At 27.6% G+C, this 21797-nt stretch overlaps 1 protein-coding gene across 1 annotated transcript in view; it reads left to right on the top strand.

Annotated features, from left to right (window-relative positions):
* Positions 1-21797, top strand: part of LOC132940102 (uncharacterized) — a 44282-nt gene that overhangs the window by 15202 nt on the left and 7283 nt on the right. Inside the window, 1 exon segment of the mRNA XM_061007522.1 lies at positions 13854-14114. Coding sequence (XP_060863505.1) covers positions 13854-14114 — 261 coding nt within the window.

Here is a 21797-nt window from a genome sequence, read left to right as displayed (position 1 = left end):
TAAAATTAATAACCGTAAATACGTAAACCATTGATATTTTTTCTAAATCAATATTTTTGCATATTCAAGACAAAATATAATATTTTGTGCTTTTTTTTGGGATTTAAAATTTTAAAATTTCTTTTGGTTCAAGTATTTTAGTATTTTTGGTTTTTATATAAAAAAAATTTTATATGTAATACACGATCCCTCACAAATAATTTTACTAGAACTAAAAAAGTCAGCAATGTAAAGCTTTACAAGTTATTTATGAGCGATTAAAGTTCAAATTTTCCCAACATATAAAATATTCAAATTTATAACAACCATTTATCCTCGAATGATTTTTGTTATTATTCAAAAGATATTCTAACTAATGATTTTTTTTTGATTTTACTAGTTTAGTGTTTACACAAGAGAAACAAATAATACTTGAGATAATTTCCTATTTATTCATAGTTTTATGTTTTAAAGAAACTATTAATACAATTAGTTTCATTATCATTTATCAGTTATCACATTATTGCCTATAGTTAATTAATATCTTTTTTGTCTCAGTGAAAACATATTTTTCTTCATTCTTTCCTCTCGATTCGAGTACAACTGTACAAGTTAAGATAGTTTTTTGCAGCGTAAAATAATAATATATAACTCAATAAGTTAAACTAAAAGCAATTTAAAATTAATTATTTACCTCGCTATTTTCTGTTTCTTAATTCTTACATGTATTAAGAGGATTCGATACCGTGATTATCTGTTTTTGTCTAACACACGCGGGACATAGTATTTTAGACGTGTTTTTTACCAAACATTCCAATTTATCTAATTAAGCGATACGAATTCTAAAAACAAATTTGAATTTGTCGTCAAGTCTACTTGAAATCGACTTTCCCACATTTTTGATTTTTTGATTTTAATTTCTTCGAAAATTGAAATAGAACGATCTTTAAATACTCTTTTTTAATATGACTTTTTTAGGAATTTGGGGGATAATATCAAAAATGTGGGAAAGTCTTGACGAAAAATTCAAATCTGTTTTCAGAATACTTATATAAATAAATACTAAATATTATGTCACGCGTGTGTTAGACAAAAATAGAAAACCACGGTATCAAATCCCCTTAATACATGTAAGAATTAAGAAACAGAAAATAGCGAGGTAAATAATTAATTTTAAAATGCTTTTAGTTTAACTTATTGAGTTATATATTATTATTTTACGCTGCAAAAAACTATCTTAACTTGTACAGTTGTACTCGAATCGAATAGGTATTAAGACTTACTCTGCTATTCGAGTCACTCAAATAATAATGGTTCATTTATAATATATTATACAATTTATATATTCTTATTAGGTATGTATACCGTTATTATTGCGGCCAATTTATACTCTGTTGGCGTAACGGATTCTATCCCAGTTTTTTACGCATATTTGAATTTTGTAAAAGTTCGCTTGTTAAATTCTATTTGGCAGTCGTAATTATCAAATTAACAAATGTTTATCATAATAACAACGGACATGATATACCAACCAGATCATGTCAATCAATCCACTCATTTCCACGCGTTGAACACTAGTCATTGTCATATGTCGCCAATAGTCTGTATATAGTAATTAGTAGTTACCTATAATACATATAGTGGATGCAGTGTATTGTCGTCCTGCAGTGCCACGAAATCTAACACCGACCTGAACACGATAGAGAAACCATATATAATCCAACAACGGAAGGTATCTGTGGTTATAATTTGATTTAAGTCAGGGAAGGAACCTTATTGTTAAATTAATAGATCACCCCGCCCCCCCCCCCAAAAAAAAAAAAAACTAACAAGCAATGTTTTAAATGTTTATAACAAAACATAAAAATATGAAAAAATCAAAATATGGAGTTTTACAAACAAAAACTGTATTAAGGGTATAACCATTGATTATTATAACTATATAGTATTTATAATTAATGGTACCTATAACGCTAGAATTATAATATAAGAGCGATTATAAATCTATAAGTATACGTCTATTCTTAACCATTAAAAAAATATATATACTATGTACAATATACATAAATAAAACTGTGTCAATTAGTTTTTATTTTAAATAATTATTTGATATTGTTATCAAGCCTATTTATAGGCTTATTAGTTATTAACTCCCATTCTTTATTTAACTAATTTATCATTCAGTAAATTGGGTGATTTTTAATATGAGTTTTTTTTAAAAAATTTTATTAACTTTGAGAATAATTGGTACTTACCTATAACTTATGATATTATTATTTATTAAATTACCATATCGGATAACCTCCTCGTGTTATAGTATAATTCTACTATTTCAAAGAAAATAAAAATATTCAAAAAATTTTAAAATTATGATTCAAATATAATTCACATTTTAAAATAAGTCATTAATAAAGTAGGTTAGGTTATCTTAGTAATACCTTCTTGTTGTTTATACAATTATTCGTTTTCTACTTTTTGTTTTTATTTTGTTTTACTTTCAATTAGTTTTATTTCTTATCTTTATAACAATAAGAACCGTGTAATAATAATTCAACATATTTGTTTAAAAACATATACTTTCGTTGTTTCTCACCTTCTTTTCTTATTCTTATAATGGTGTGCCCGTACTTATCAATTGAAATATCTTATGAAGAACCAATAATATTACTTACACAAAGGGGATATATTATAAAGATAAATATAAAATATGCTCCTTTCTTTATCGTATTTTGTGAGGCAGACATTTTTATTTGAATATTTATTTTATAATTTATAGATACTTGTTAAACAATATACATTATGAGTCGTTTGTTGTTTAGTTAAATGCCACAAATAAAAAGAAAAGCATTTTAAAATATCATAAGTACAGATGAAAAATAAACACGTATCTTAAAAATTATATTTATGGTGGCATTTATACGTAATTAATACGTTGCAGCCAGTTGCAGCCTGCAGGTCAAGATGACGATTGTAATTACAGGTCAACCACGTTTTGCGATTAGTTATATAGCCTGTAACTATTAATATATTTAAGTTAATAACATTACGAATTCCTATTTCGGTATCAATACCAATACGTCCGTATTAAAAAGTACAATATTTCTACACATAGTTATTTATTTTCATAACAAAACTTAGACTGGCATATATTAATTTAAAACTTTAGAAGTAATATAATTCATAAATTTAAATACACTTAAAAATGACCATAAAATGTATTAAGAGTTGTATACTAAGTTGTATCTGAAAATTCATGAATACAATAATTAAACATTGCTTTTATTACCTATACATTTTCATAAGTTATTATGTTCTCTGGTATAATAACTCGTATTTTATTTTACAAGTAACAAAGATTTTGGTTATAATTTTAGAAAGATAGTGATTATCAGAGAATGTTATTGACATTGTTGAAGTTCAGTTTTGAAAGCTTTTTGTTTAACTTTTATTATTAATTTTATTACAATAATAAATAATAATAGAAATGTAGGATAATATAATATAATTTATAACTTATATAATATAAGTATATTATAACGTTGGCGTGGCACGGCTCCGTGGATTTTTGGGGGTGGTGGTGGTGGTAGACTTGTAAAATCTATTGCTTCTATATTATGAAGTTAAGTTATAGTTATAATATATAGTTATAATATATATTATAATATAAGTTAAGTTATAGGCAGTTGAGTTATCAACACATTTTGGTATACATCCTGTTGTGAGTTGGTGGATGGTTGGATAGATAAAATCAATTTAGCTCATTTAATTAAAATTGTTCACCATGCCGCTGATATATAATATATATCCAATATTATACACATGATAAATAAGTTTTTAAAGGCCATTGCTATATTTAGGTAAATTAATACAATATAAACACATTTATGTAGTAGCTAATCAATTATTGTTTTGAATATATGGAACATATTTGGTTAAATGAATATATCTATTTTAGTCATATGACATAATGCCACAAATATTTAATTTTTCATATATGGGTCGAACAAAGGATAAGGAAAGTTGTTAAAGAATATTTTTAATTTACATTTGTCCATTAACATTATAATCCCCGAAAACTATCCATGTCCATAATTTATGAACTGTTTTATAAATTTATTGATCCCTATTCCCTGTGTGTAATGGGCTACAAACACGTGTCTTTTGTATATTCCCTCCGGTCTACAACATTTATATAGGTAGTATACTTTTATGTTTTATATTATATTACTTAATTCAATTAAAATAAAAGTTAAACCTATAAACTAACATCTTAAATTCAATTCTTATTAAAAGGGAGGAGTTTTAAAAATGTCGTTATTTATGTATAATGTAATTTTTTTTAATAAGTAAAAAGTTCTTGAATTGTAGAAAATAGTGTCAGTGTTGACATGTTTATGCATTTTAAGCATGTTATTTTACTAGTTGCGTGTTACATAATTTGTCTAAAAGACCAACAATAATTAAACTTATTCATCATAGTACAATTATTAAAATATCTAATTAAAATCTAAAAAGTATGTAGTTGGTCGGTTTTTTCGTGACTTAATACAGTCGTATTTGTTAGTTAGATTAATGCTGAATGTATATTATACTATATTGTATTAGTATGACATGCATCTTACAGATCCTATTATCGACTCAAGAACGGTAAATTCATACAAGGTAAATTTGAGAGTTGTATTTTATATTATATATTTCACAGGTGTGTGCCATTTTACACTAAATATATGTGGAATATCAGGATTAAAAAAATTCGGTTTCTTTGATTCTATGCATTTTCTATAGTATCAGGTATCAAGTATTGTCATTTCGACAAGTTTCTTGTATAGTGTTCTGCAATCAACATAAAAAACTTATAAGTATCTAATACTGTTATGGATCTTTAAATCAATGTCACTTTCTTCTAGATGAAAGTAAATTTGATCAATTTTGGTTTTGTATGTTTACTTATCAAAAACAGTATGCTATATTTTTATTTCTATACAAATAGAACAAAAATGGATTTTTAAAACAATTTTTAAATTAAACCATAAAAGTATATAATTCTAAAATTCTTATATCAAAAAAATAGACTGCATATAATAATATTACAAGTTTGAAAAAAAATTGAGAAAAGTGAGTTTTATTTTCATTTAAGTGAGTTTTTTAATTATATTTATAAATACATACACGTAGAAACTACATGATAAAACTGTTTATAATTTACAACATAATATTAATAATAACAAACGTTTTTAAATTGCACATTATCAGTACCACCCATATAGTATATTATACTCGTGTAGGAGCAAATTGTGTTTTAAATGTTGAGCATATCAACTATCGTCTATCAACCCTGACAGATATTTGGATATAATCTCACCACCGCCCTCAAATACCCGCCCTATTCGCGTTTTTTGTATTCAATTCCTATTTACTAACGACTTGACGTATTCTAAATTAAACATAAATTTATACATTTAAATAATATATTTATAGTTACATTTCTATTAGCGAGCACTAATTTGCATAGTTGAATTGGTGAAGATTGGATGGAGAATAGGAGCCTTGGAGATCTTTAGTGAGGATGGCTGATAAAACGTAGGTTGACAATTTTGGAAACGTGAAACTTATATATATATATATACAGTTTTCTTTTTCAATCAATTTGCGTATTAGTTATTGACCGCCATCTGATACCTACTTTGAAAAGTTATACGTTTTCCTAGGTTTATAACTACGCGTATTCGACCGGCGAGGGCACGTTATTGGATTCGTGGTGAACACGCGCACCATTTCCGGTAAAAAAAAATCCACCAACTAGCCAGCCAATGCCTTATTGCCCGGCAGTTGGTCGGTTGGCGTATTGATTTTCGTAATATTATGCCGCGTGTTATGTATCCAGAGAAATACGCGGGGGACGCTTCTCGCAGCAAAACCGTCCACCGTTTAAAAAATAACTTTCGACACGAAAACACAACGAATCCGAACCACCTCCATCCGCCCGCAAGTCCGCATGGTCGTCACACGCATCATTATGTAAACAATGTAATATAATATATATTATTATTATAATTTATGATGGGATATATTGACGTATGATATTAATATAATATTATGTGAACCGCACGGCCGAGCGGGGGCGCCGCTTCGACCGGTCACGTCCGCGACAGCCGACACTCGGCAGACACAATACTTCGTCTGGTGATCAGGTATCGCCGTATCAGTGGTGGGGTAGTGGGTTGACCAAGCGAACCGATAAGTTATTTACAATATTGTAGTCATCATCCAAGAAGACAGCGCCGTCTGGTAATAGGATGACTCACAGGCGTCGGGCGAGTCTCGTATTCAAGTCAGCGGAGACGATTTTTTTTCGCCACAAAATACAATCGACAATCGACGGCGGCATTCAAGGTTGCTGTGGTGTGCGATATATAATGACGAAACAAAAAAAAAAAACAAAAACGATTAAATAATACAGGAAAAATAACCAGGAAAGCGATACGATAAGTCACAGTGCCGCGAAACAGACGTATCTTGCACGCGTTGCCGGCACCACGATGACACGATGATGATAAATTATTGTAATAAAATCACGGATTATATTTTAAAAATAATGTCATAATCGTTGTTTGAGGCGGTGGCTGACGAAAATTCTCCATTCGCCGTAGTGTGCATCTCGGCATGTGCAGCCGCCAGCCAGCAGTCAGGCGTCAGCAGGCTCCTCCGGCCCTCGCAAATGCTCCTAGTCGGCCGATCTATAAGCGGGCGGGTGAGAGGGAGACGACGATGGTAGTATTACCGTGCCGCGGGCAGCACTGGCCCGGCGGCGGCGAAGTGCCGGCAACGGTCTGCCCGTCATGACCGCGACGACGGCCGCTCTCCGCAGCTGCAGACTGCAGTTGGTCACCAAACGCTATTCGCGCTCGTCGGCTATAGCGTGCACTCATTTTATTTGTTTATATTTGTTTTTTTACACACTTCGACGTATAGTATAAACCTTTTCGTACATAGATTTCGATCGGTGTTTGGATTTTCAAGTGCGTGTTTAACGTCCGGAAGCGTGATATTTAGTTTTCCGTTAGAATAGTGTTAATACGCGTTACTCGTACTTCAATAATATTCATTTACATCCAGGTGGGCTTTTATATTAAAATAACGTAATGTTGTAATTATTTATTATTATTATTATTATTATTATCATCATAATCATTATTTAGTATATTATTCAAGGTATTATTATTTTACTATTTTAGTCAATCAATATTATATTATAATCTCATATTATATTCATGAATCATGATAATATTATGGTATTGCTGTAATAGTCAAAATACCCAAATTCTAAAAATAAATTATGCATAATATTCATTAATCGTAGATACTTATGCATAATATGTATATTAATACGTATTTGTTGTGTTTTATTTTTGTTTTCTTAACGATATATTCTAATGTTATTCTGTGGCTTGTATTCATGTATTCCGTGTACGTTTTAATGTTTTCACCGCGAAAATGCGTAATGTTTGTAATTGGAAAACGTCATTCCGAGGTCTCTTTGAATGTTCACGAAATCGTTAACAAATTACAGGCGCTGTTTTAGAATTTTTATTAATTTTTATTAGTGAAAAAAAACAACATATTTAGGTATTATAATATATTTATATCTAATATTGAAGAACAACCAATGACACAACTGGGAATAAAAGTAATGTGTCGGTTGCGTTTTTTCTCCATCTGCAGAACAATGGTTCGTTCCCGGCGTGTAACGACTTCTAATAATGGTGAAAGGATTACGAAGTCTTAATATCCACCATCCGTATACATAATAATATATGAAAGCAGTTAAACACTACCTATCTGGTTCGTCATACAATGCATCTTAATTTTATGGGTTTTTGACTTCCGTGCGTTTATGAATTGGATTTTATAATAATAAGAAATTATGTAGGTAATTAGTGATCTAATAGCAAGCTGTGATATTGGCTATTCGATCATTCACGTAGTTATTTATAATCACAATGGTATACCACAAAAAAAATAACTTGCAACAACTCATTTTATGAACACATTCAATCATTTCAACATTTTTTACTCTAATGGCAATCAACTTACATATCTAAATAGTTAAACTGTTTTACCTACTTTCGACTAATGTTAAAGCAGAATAATTATTATTAATTTTCTTACGATTTAAAAGCAACTATAAAATTAAACTATGTACGGACGAATCCTATTAAAACAATATGCATATGTAATAGATTAACAATTTAAATTTGAATGACGTGTTAAAACTTAATTACTTACAAAATTGTTCGATTCTTTTTTGTAGAAACGAAATTTAGTGTCAAAATACATTAATTATTTCCTTCTTTCTTATATTTATTTTTTCTAAATTCTACAACAATGCTCAATTATAAATTATAATTTTTAGGAGTTGAAATTGTATTCAGTATATTTTGTTATAATTTATAACTATAAATAGTACATTAGGTAATATGAGGTACGCAAATTTAATTATTATTAATTATCCTAGTAGTATATTTGACATTTAACATTGCAGTAAGACGTTTCATACGTTTTTAAAAGTCTTACCACGCCCATATAAATTTTAAGTTGCAGTTCTACAATAAGCATAATTTTGCTTATTTTTTAAATTTGCACGTAATCTTGAGAAAAGGATACCTACCTACTCATTAGTGACACACTAGCTGACACTAGGTGTTTAAAATAAAGCGTTAATATGATTACAATTATCATAGTTCTTAGTTTCTCTTACATCATCTACAATATTTTTAACAAACAATTTATTTTATTAAACATTTTTCTATTTAATATCTCACCAAATATAACAACAAATATATAGGTCGTTTTTACTAATTTGACGTGAACATCAACAAATCTGTGTTTTAAACGAGGTTTTAAATGTTAATATACGATGTAGGTATTATATTTTAGAGCATAACATTAAATATTAATGATGATGGTAACATTCCTATATTACTACACAAATGAGTACCTACACATCATGAACGTTGAACGTAGTTTATAAGGTACAACTATTATTATTTTTAATTAAGAGCTCAGGATTATTATTATTAGTATAATCTATGGTTTTGAGTATCGAGTCACTTAAAACGACTGTCTGCATCATATTCTTCGGGCTGTTTAACAATAATTATAATATTATTATTATAATCGTTTATTTTATGCAATGAACATATTAATAATACTTTACCGGGTTCTTTACGGTAATTGGTCGGGACAAGGTGTAGGGCTTCAAGTCCTTATGTAGGATTTTTCTTTACTTCGTGAAATACAGTTTTTATTGCTTAAAATATAATTACAATTGTACGTTTCTGCCTACCCATGTTTAAAATAAAAAATTAATCTTAGAGGAAAAAGTATATGGAGACATGTCTTACAGTTTCTCTTTTTATATTACCATTGTTGCCTTTTTGGGGAAAACAAAAAATATTACGAAAGCTTCCTTAGTTTGTTATATATAGTTTAAATATTTTTTCTTTTACAGTTGAATAATAACTAACAGAATGATAGTTTTATAGATTTTAGTTGATGTTTAACAATAAATAAAACGAGTAATAAAATGTATAAATTGTGTACTGTGGTGTACTACCTGTGTACATTATATACATTTATTTTAGAAAATATAATTTACATACCTAGGTATTTTGTGGTGAATTGATATAAAAAAAATAGGTTTAACATTTAGAAGTTTTGTTATAAACTATTCTCTTATACAAATAATCTAATGGAAATTACTTAAATATATTAAATGTAAAATACATTTTAAAAATGTTGAAATATTTTGCCTTTACCTTTAAAAATACCTTATATTTTTATTTTATTTTTAAAACTTATTAGTTTTATTTATTCCGTTGAATCTAAATAACTCGGATAACATTAGATATGAACAGAACTTGATTATGTGCAATTTTCATTTGAACTTTTCATTTTCAACGTGTCATTATTTTTCGCCGATCCAGACGTCTACAGGGCGTAGCCCGCCACGAGTATAACGACAACTAGTACGTACGACTACAGGATCAATATTCCCGAGCAAACGCCCTGTGACTGTCTGCTGCCAAATCGCAACAAGCTGGAACACCGTTTGCCGGTTTTCCAATTTCCAGTCTTATGTGTTATTTTAAATTACCACTATATACACATACCTAGCTCTGTAGTTGAATAGCTCTGTAGATATAGTTATATCTATATTTATTTAAATTGTACCATTTGGCTCCTCATATCTCATAAGTTTTCTTACTACTATTTGAAAATATCAACAATAGTTACATATTGTGTACGATTTACTATTATTATATTTAGCGTTTGAAGTTCAAATTTTGACGAAAATTCATAAATTGTTTAATAGTTAAAAATGTAATACTCCTCGTGAATTTTTCTTATGGCAGTTTTTAAAATATTAATTCAAGTTAAACTTACAGTATTACTAATAGAAAAATAAGGAGGGAAATAAATTACTTATAGTTATATAAATATATTATAAAATATCCTTAGAAATAAATGCTGACAAATCGTGTTCTGCTCATAACCGTTTTTCGTATGATTTATCTTTGAATTCAAATTTAAACAATATTCATAGTGACCTACTTAAGGACGACTGCGGACTGACCATACATCAGAACAACTTCTCTGGTTTTTTTTCTGCCAATTTTTGTTTGTAAAAAGATTTTTTTGATTTAAGACAAATAACTACATAATAAGTTTAAATAATTTGAATCATTACTAATACTAGTTATTTTATAGTTTGACCATTGATTTTAAAATCAATGGTTTTACTTTAAAAGAAATGTTGTTATTGCTATTAAAACAAACAAAATACCCCATGTGACGGTAGTCGTAAAAAAAAAATTCCCGAAATTTATTTTATAATTACAATTTACAAGCAACTCAATCCTCGTGGCCTCGCTGTCTGAAAGACCCAATTTAAACTAAATGTTTATGCAAAATATTATTTAGTATTACATTATTACCGTTTTACCATTTACTGAAGTTAAATAATATACCACTAAATACTAAATTACAGATATAGCTGTTTGTCTAAATTCAGACATGTATACTTTACGTACTATATAAAATAAAAATACATAGTATTTAATTTTTAATTTTTTCAAATAATTGTAATTAATTTAAAAGGTCTCGGGTTATTATATTTGTAACGCTATCATCAGGCATTAATAAATAACAATTTACGAATACGAAACATTTTAATGTTTGTGAAAATAATGTATAAAATACTCTAATCTTTAATCAGACCACATCAGTATCAAATACATATGTACATAATGTGCATTGTGCATAATATTATATAGGCACTCAAGCCTTGGATATTACAACGCTCCTATAAATTATACATACAATTTTATATTTTTATAAATTTTATAAAAATTTGAGAAATAAAAACATATTTATTTTGTTAATTGTACGATATTAAGTTTATTTTGATGTATTGTAGTTCGGCAGTTTAGTTGATATTTTAATATTTAATTGAATAGAAGGAAGCATGAGAAATTTCCCTAGAGAAACTGAGAATGTTATACAGTTAAATTCAACAGTAAACCGAGCCCATAAAATATCTGCTCCCTCTTTTAAAATACCGTATATTGAAACTCGCCTATCGTTGACCAACAAAAATAAGATAAAATATTAATAATACGGAAGTTTGTTTAGCACACCCTTATGACTTTTATGTGTTTGTTGTATTTTGATACTAGGTATGCGTTCCCGAAACGTATTATAAAGCAATATAGGTATAAATTGTATAATACTTTAAATTGATGTATTAGTTTACATTTACTTAACATTTTATACATTATTAAATATTATATTAACTATATACTTATAAATTATAATTATACTATTGACTGTTATGATAGGCACTTACCCTTAATCGTCATCTAAGCTTTAGGGAATATTGTTGACAATAGTAGAAATTATTGATGCGTTCCCACAAGTTCAAATATAAAAACCGAAGAACTCGCTCTGCTATAGGTTTGGAGTAAGTAACTGAAATGAACGTTTTATTTGAATTTAATGATAAAAAATAGTATGTACACCATACGAAAAACCGATTCTGAGTGAAAAAGATGTGCGGTTTAGCATCTATTTGTAAGGATATTTTTATTATACAATATTAGTATTATTATTAGTATGTTTTCTGAATTCAGTTGATTAAAATTATTATTGTTAAAACTATTTTCACCAAAACATACATAATATTATAATTTAAGTACCGTCGTACTGTAGAATTATGTGAATAAGTTATAGTGGTATAAAAAGCTTAAAATGTATCTAAATATTTTTCAAAAATATTATAATTTATATCTTATAATAGTAACAGCGGAATGTTTCAAGTTTCTACGATTTATTTTTTTTTTAATTATAACAAAATTACTTGGTATAATCGTTATCTTAGGTTTGAATAAACATTATGATATAATTATTAACTTCAAACGGTTATAATAAAATTATTTGTGAGAAAACTTGTGTATTGAATTTTTCAAGTTTTTGATGGAAAACATGCAATTTATATAGGAGAAAACTAAAAAGTAAAACATTTTAAGTCTCCGCTGTTCTATCCTGAAAGAAAAAAAAATCAATTTGATCGAAAACTCGTTTTTCCAATCTTTTTTGTTCATTTAAGAATCAAACGTTAATAGTATTATTCATATGGGTGACACAATAAGAGCAGTATAAAATATTAGAATTGCACTTATTTTAAAATGTAATAATGAGTGTTTCTCTAATAAAAAAATCGTACTATTAAAATATTATTTAGTCATTTTTTAAAATTACGACCCCGATTTTGACGTTAAAATGTAAATAAAAACTTACAATAATTAGGTAATTATTTATATTTAATTTAATTTAATTGAAACAGCTCTTATTCACTTATGAATACTAATTTTATTTTTTAAAACGGTTTTATCGAAATTTGAGGTTTACTTTTTTGAAGAAACCGTTCAACGTCATTCTAAATGTGTTGTGCATTTAAGTGCGACTAATTTGGAAATAAACGTCTTAAATGAAAGTTTTAAATGAAAATTAGAATACCTAATAAGTATTAATTATCAGGAAAATAACTAAAAAAAATAATAATATCTTGACATTCATTTCGATAAATTATGTTTTTAATGATGCAAATGTTCATTAAACTGTTAAGCATAATAAAACACGACTAATTATATATAATTTTTTTTTAATACCTGTGCCATATTGCCATGGATACAAACTAATTGATGTATTGTCAAAATTGCTGTTGGTCTACTTATCCATTGGAAATTATTTACCCATTTAAAAGTTACTTTACTATAGTTAACATAAATTACTTTTGTGTTTCAATAAAATTATTTAATTTTCTGAACAATATTTTTAACTCCTACATAACAAAACATCCATAGCTATTATTTGAATAACTGTTCTATACTTTAAAAATAATAATAAGTATTAAGTAGTTAATTTTTGCTTTAGACATTTTTTTTAATTGTGTTTAGATTATCTTTTTAAAAGAAAAATATGTTGAGGATAAAAATCTGAATTGTTGTTATTCTGACCTAAGTTGAGCGAGGAAGTTAATATTATAAAAAAACTATACAAATATTCGCGCCTTACCTGTATTGATGGATGCATATGGTTTTTACATAATTTAAAATATCTTAGTCACCTATGGTAGATTTTTAGATTCTCGAAAAATAATCTATATCTTGACAATGTTTACGGTTCGAAATTTCACTTGTCATTCCGATTTATATATTATTTATCGGTTCGTATATATTGTGTATTAAATATATAAATATATTGAAATTTCATAAATAATTGTTATATAATGTACTTATTATTTTTCATTACAGGTGACATATCCGAAGTTTGCAATAAGCTTGTTTTCAAATCTAAGGCACAAGGATCTAAGGATAATATATCAGTGATAACAGTATTTCTACAGGATCCCAAGCAGTTAGTAGCCAAAAGAAGGGCTGTTATAATGGAAACAGCAATGGAACCGAGAAACGCAACTGAAACGCTCGCGTCATACGGTCAAGATGCTGGTGACTTTGGCCCTGAGACTGATGTAGACACACCCGACGAGCCAATCGGTTTGACCAAACCTAAAGGTATGTTAATAAATTGTAGTTTAACTCCGCTGTTAATAGTGAGTGCACCGATGGCAAACTTAAACATTTTTCTAGAGATATATTTGTTGTTAGCACAATACCGATAAAACTGTCGGCTAACTAAAAGTTTGTAGTGTGTGCTAACTCTTAATAATGATAACAAACAACGGTAACACAGAAATAGTTGTATTCAAATTTAGATCTATATAATATTATATCTTAATACATATTATATATTTCTTCTGTCCGTGTGTAAGTATTTAAACTCCTAAACGGCTGCACTGATTTTTATGAAATGTTTTGTGTGTGCTTCAGTGGGTCCTTGAATGGTTCAGTTTTACAATTGGACCCGGTAGGCCCAACCCGGGGGAGGTGCTCGGGGGATTTTGAGATTTACGATGAACATTTTTGTTTATAAATGGTTGCTATTGGTTATAGGAGAAATAATTAGTATAAATTAGTATTTATTTATTATTGGTTGCAATGGTTATTCGGGCAGATATGGTTCAAGCATGTATCAAATCGAATTTTCGAACATTGCCTACCACCTGGCTGAGTTTCACTTACTGTAACACCTGTTACAACGAAAAAAAGTTGAACAATCTCAATTTTTTTAAGAGTTGTAATTTTTCACGGTCAACGAAGTGCATGGAATCAGCCAGTATATATTATGATAATTACTTTCTTTAATCCGTTTTAAAACTAATATCCATAATATACTAGAGATTCTAAATATTTTTATCCTTTTTTTTTCGAATAAAAATTATATCTCAAACTCCTCTGCTTACCTTCTATGTAATGGTTGCAGATAATATTTGATTATATTGTTTAAGAGGACGTCACACCCGCATGTGTTTTCTTTGTCTTACAAATGTACTACGTTGAAAGAATATTTTCCGCAGGACAATTATACTCCCTCTGTATTTATAGTAGAATTACTTAAATTTCACGAAGAATAGGTAAAAACTTGATCTGTGTTGCAGTGTTTTTATTTTTGGTAGCACTAACCAATATTTTTTTTTTAATTAAATGAAAAATAACAAAATAATAACCTAATGTTTTCAAACTGATAACTTTAAATGTACCAATGTTATCCATATAATAATAACACTTCAGATAAAGTTCTTCCCTATACTTTGTGGAACTTTGGTAATTCTACTACTATCAATACAGAGGGAGTAAAATTGTCTCGCGCAAAACAGTTTTTTCTATGTTGTACATTTGTTAGACTGAGACAACACGTCATGCGGGTGTGACGTCCTCTTAACAATTTCTAATTATCTCTGATTTGTATTCTTTATTTACTACCAAGTCATTCTCATTATATACAATCTATTATTAAGTAAATATGACTAATTTATTGTACTATATTTGTTACTTTCCACAAGCAATAATTGTAATTCAATTTTATGCGAATTTTACGTTTTAGGACTTAGGTCCGTATATATTAAATAAATAAATATATATATAGGTATATATAAAATGTATGTTATATGATTTATGAGTAACTACAAAGAAAAATATGAAGCATTTACATACAACTATCTCTTATACTAATTATTATATTTTTTTAATTTTTTTTTTAAATAATTGACTAAAAAATTACAATCTATACAATATGTACAATAAGTAATAATAATAATTTACAGACAGTTGACAGGTATATAATGGGTACACATGGGGAGGAAATCACACATTTGTGACATCTCTTATTAATATTATTAAGTTTTCAAGTCACAGCACCAGTTCCTTTTGAGGCGTCTATTAGTTATTATATATAATTTATTTTAGGTTAGGTATAGATAATATAATTGTTTGATTTTCTCATCTTAAAAATATTTATATTATTATTACATTTTTAATTTCCAAATTAGATAAATTAGAAACTTTTCAGTTTTCGTGTTCTAATGCGATAATCAGCTGTGATCATTTATATATTTACAATATACTATAAATATATATGTGTTATAGTTTGTGTTTGTGTAAGTAATGTTATTACTATATTTAACTCAAAAACATTTATACTTGTAAGCTAATCTAAAAAAAATTGTATCTACTAACCTTTTTTTTGTTTTACTAAAAGATAATTGAGTTTTTTTATCTTATGTTCGGTACAATTGTATAAGCTCGACAAAATTACTATTTAGTATATAGTTACTCAACTTTAATAATATCTACTTTATCGTGCAAACTATTACATATTATATGGCTATTGGTTAAGAGTATGCATTTGCTACCCATGCATTTGTTTTCTCCGTCTTACATACGTACGACATAACAAATTTGCGTTCACTAGTTTCAATAGTGGTCTGTTAGTTTTTATATTAGATCGATTTTACCTACTATCAATTTTTTATATAATAACATTATCTTTTATTTGATATTTTAATTTTCAAGCGAGATATGAGCATTTTTAGTTTTTGATATTTCGCATACCCATATCTTGCTTGAAAATGAAAATTTCGAAAAATCGGCAACTCTTAAACACAGATATTATTCTTACCTAAAAGTTTTATTATTGGTCAATAAATTCACTCTAGTATCACAACTAACAGCACACTATTGAAACTAGTGAACAACAATTTGTTATGTCGTGCGTGTGTAAGATGGAGACAATAAATGTATGGGTAGCGTCCTCTTAATGGTTACTAATTAATAATTTACCTTTTCTCCCCATTTTGTTATTCTTGTGTGTACATTTTCATTTAGATATTATACAAAAATATATTTTTCTATAATAAATTAATTTATTGGCATACTAAACAACAAATAAAATAAACTAATAAGTAATAACCATGAGTTCAACAAAAGTTATTTATTTAATTTGTCCTTCAAATATAAGGACGTGAAAAAATGTTTAAGTACTATAATGGACGTCATTATTAGTGGATCATCATTTTTCATAATATACCCATGTCCAATATACCTACATAATATAGTTACGTTTCCTCATAATCATCAAATTTTTAAATATATGTTATTACCTCTAATATGACAGTAACATTATACCTATGAAATATGTAAAATTGTAAAGTGACAATATTTAATATAGTTGTTTATGTATTGTAATTAAGTATAATATTTGTTATTCGTCCGATGTTCGTCATTGTTACAAGTTGATATTGAGATTCTCAATTTATAAAAAATATTTAATATTCAAACATAAAATGTTTATTTTTAAAATGTTGTCTGTACTTTTATTGATTATAAATACTAGTATTATACTAATACTACTAACATTTATAACCAATACACTACTGCCGTGACATCGAGAATTGCTTTAGACAACGTTTAAAAAAAACAATTGATATATCCTAAACATTAAAGACAATTTAAAAAATTTATGTCACCTATATATAGTACCTATTTATTATATTTTATAATATAAAATAAGTTGAAATTAAATATTATGTACATTGAACAAATTTATAACTTTAACTTTACTGTCTTGCATTTGATTTTACATTTTGGATTTTTGGTAAATTTTTCTATATTTATTACTAATCATAATTTATAGTTTATCCTATGACCATTTCTCGTTTGTAAAAACCTAAACAACAACAATCTTTCGGAGTTTATCAGAATTATTTTAGAATTTATCGAGGTTAAACGGTAAAAGCAAGACATTTAGACATTTACCGGCAGTAAACTGTACATAGGTTTTATAGTACGAATACTTTTGCTGTAAGATATAATATAAATAAATAAATAAAAGATTTGTGATAATTTTACATCTACCTACCTAGTATTATTATGTTAAATATTTAAAGCCATTAAATTTTTGGTATATTATAGAGCTTTCAAAAAATATTTAGTTATGGAAATAACTGTCATGTTGAGTATGTAAGCAAGAATTTTCACTAAATTCCTGTGCATCATAGAAAACATTTTTCTTGAGTTAATGATGGCGACCAGTAGTCCTCATTGTAGTAGTTGTATGCGTTGATGCCAGACTTTAATAATATTCTCTCCTCAATGGTCAGTGTTTTCCGAACTCCGCTCCGGTTGAAATTCGTTTCGGTCTCATTGTTATCCTTAATGTTATCCCCCCTTAGATTGCCCCCCATTTCCCCTGTCCGGGTCGTTGAACCACCTACTCTAGTCGCGTTCATAATGATTTCACGGTCTGCACAAATACTGATTCAATCGCATACGTATATACTATATATTATAGTAGTACGTATATATTTTGTGTTGCATATAAGGATATAATTTTTTTTTCGCTTATGTTCTTCATTAATATGTAATACGTATTTAAAATCAACCCTCATCTATTTGCCTTATTCAACATACACTCCCCCTAACAAAAGAATCCCGGCGCCGGCAGGGCGATGTTATCGTTGGTGTAATGAGTGAAAAATTGCATTTCCCCTATTCTGTCCGCGTGGCGATTAAGGCGCCTACCAGTTAACGGTTGACATCTATAGAAGCGGAATATAATATCTTTTTTGCTCTCCCCCTTTAACATGTACTATACTTTAAAAATATATTGTTTTTCAAAGCGAGGAAGTATAAAAACAAGTTTACTGTTTAATGCTACTAGTTTTTTTTCTTTTATGTACATATTTTGATAGATGATTGGTTTTTCTTCAAAATATTGGATGGATACTAAATATATTAAATAATTAAATATAAAACTAATAAGTAACAACTAAATAATATACCTATAATATATTGATACTTTTTGATCAGTCCCGTAATTTAAGGGGTCTAGGTGGATCTAGTTTGGAATTTGCCCATGTTTGATTTTCAAAACAGCCCAATGGGTTGGTCAATAATGAAAAGCATAAATATTTTTATAATTTTGGATTTATAATATTATGTAAGTACTAAGAAATTATAATCACAATAAAAATAAATATATATAATTTTTAAGTTCAAATATATAAACGTGTTTGAAAGATTGTTTTTTTTTCGGTTTTGGACAGGTCAAAACTTTTGAAAACTAAAATTATGCCACTGTTGTAGATTAAAATAATAAAATAATAAATAATAATTAATTGTACCTAAAAAAATAAAAAAAATTACAGTATCGTTCCTTGAAATAAAAATGTAATATAAATGTAGTAGGTATATCGTTATCACTATCTGTATTTGACGTTATTGCCTGCCATCTGTTTACTAACTTATAAACTATACGATTTTTGTTACTAAAAACTATAAGTATTTGTTCGTATTATAGAATATTTTTTTCAGTCTCGTACTCGGCTTTGTTGTTAATCAAACTTCATGGTATTGCAATAAAACAAAAAAAAACAAGAACTAAAATATCGCCGTTTTTTAATTTACTTATAATGATAGCAATCTGTACTTAATTAGTTTACAATAAGTAAAATTGATAGTTGATAATTATTAGATAGTATGATATCACATAGAGCAAGTTTAACAATTTAAGTACCTAGGAAGTACGATTACTAGCGATGGTAGATGCTCAATAGAAATTAGACAAAGAATAGCTAGAGAACAAAGAGAGCATTTATGCAAAAACGACAGCTACTTACAAACAAAAAACTTGATATAAAGATGATAAAAAATGTTGTAAGTAGTAATTATGATGTATGGAGCATACTACTATATAGCTGTGAAACATGGACTATCAATGGACAAGACAAGAAGAAGTTGGAAGCTATGGAAATGTGGACATGGAGAAGATTGCTGAAAGTCAGCTGGACAGAAATGAAAAGTAACGTAGATGTATTAAACCAAGTAGGGGAAAAAAGAATTCTGTTAAACACCATAAAGGAAAGAAGTGGAAAAATGTTCGGTCACCTATGGAGGCACAATTCGTATATGACAAATGCATTTGAAGGACGAATAAATGGACGCAAAGGTAGAGGTAGTCCAAGAAAAGCATATATTATAGAAGAAATGATAAGACAATCTGACTGTAATCAATACATAGACATGAAAAGACTGGCTTTTAACAGGGAAGAATGTAGAACCAGATTTGAAACGATAAGGCAAGGCCTTTAGTAGTGAAGAAGAAGATATCACATGGATAGAAGGGGAAGGGGTAATTACTCATTAGCCATTAGCTATACCGCACAAAAATGTAGGTGAAACAATTTCAGCTATTTTAAGTATTATTTTATGAAAAACTAAACTAGTGTTTAATCTAAAATTTACGATTTAATCAATGTCATATAATATTATTTATTATTTAAAAAAAATACTTTTCTATAATACAAGGAGATTTATTGATTTATTAAGTTGATTACCTATATGTATAATATATATAGATACTAGAACTATGTATATCTAGGTTGTGAGTATTGTTTTACTAATTATATTATAATATTTTGTAATTATTAGACCTTACGGACAATGAATATGAATTAATTTTTCATATAATCTATATATTTCGTAAATCATGTTTTAAATTTGGAATATTTTTATACTTTTATAATCTCCAACTAACTCAACTATATCATGTTGTGTGGGCTTAACCTGTAGGTGGTATAATAACAATGATCTAGATTCTAGTTAATAAATATTAACTTTATGAATCGAACATTTTTCAGTGGTTTGCAATTTTTATTTTATAAAATCAAATATGATAACGGTATACTTCAATAATGGTAACCACTGACACACAAAATGTGAGGGAAAACGATCTCTAATTTTATTTCTGGCCCATTCGTAGTTGTGTGTGTGATGGCTGCGTTGTTGCCCTTTATACGTATACCTTAGAGTATCTGTTACTCATTGAAAATATTTCTGATTGTTTTTTGTTTTGACGTGTTTTTATTGAAAAATAATACAAATCATTTTTTATTAATTATCGGTATTTGTGTGTACGGCTACAGTCAAACAGTTTATAATAAAATTTACTCGAATATATTGTATATATATCATTAGCAGATATTCAGGTACATTTCTTTGTAATTATTAATTTATTTTTTGTTTTAAGTAAATATTATTTCACCAAAAAGGATTACTAAAATCAAAAGTAATACGATTTAAGTATTATAGCTCACTATTCAATATAATTATTAATGGCAAATATTTCTATACGTAATAATATTATTTATAAATATTGCACACACAGGTAGTTAATTATTATTATTACAAATTAGTCATTCAAAAATATTTAATTTTTTCTTTAATTACCTATTAACCATTATTGTTTATAATATTTACTTTCACGATGCCTTGCAAATATGTTTTATCAAGAATAAATTTAATTTCTAAAATGTACCACAGTTGAAACATTTTCATTGGGTAGTGATTATCGTTGTGTGATTAAGCTATCGCTATGAGCCAACACATTATGCAAAAATTCAATTATGACAAAATAAAGTTAACAATTTTACTGTTTGAAACAGGTACAGCCATTAATTATGATTCATAGTCTACTGGCTTTATTATTATAGGTACTATTGAACTGAATAACTAATAAATGTAAGATTTTCCCTACCAGCCAATTTGTCGACTCTGTTTTTTATTTACTAAGTGCGTTAATAGGACGAAGAGTATTTGACATCTCATTTTGAGTTTAAATCCGATAATATTTAATGCATATTTCTAGAAAATATACCTTACCAAGAAAAAACTTTTTAATCATAGATACTAATGTCTAATGGTGATAGTTTATTTAAAGTACATAATTTGTTCAATGACAAACTTTGTGCTTTAAAATTACACCGGTACTTGTTCGTTTGCAAGTATCATCATAGAAAACAT

Source organism: Metopolophium dirhodum, chromosome 3 (assembly GCF_019925205.1).
Source record: "Metopolophium dirhodum isolate CAU chromosome 3, ASM1992520v1, whole genome shotgun sequence".
In the NCBI taxonomy this organism is placed as follows: Eukaryota; Metazoa; Arthropoda; class Insecta; order Hemiptera; family Aphididae; genus Metopolophium; species Metopolophium dirhodum.
The sequence above is the reverse complement of the archived record's forward strand: the minus strand, read 5'-3'. Positions and strand labels throughout refer to the sequence as shown.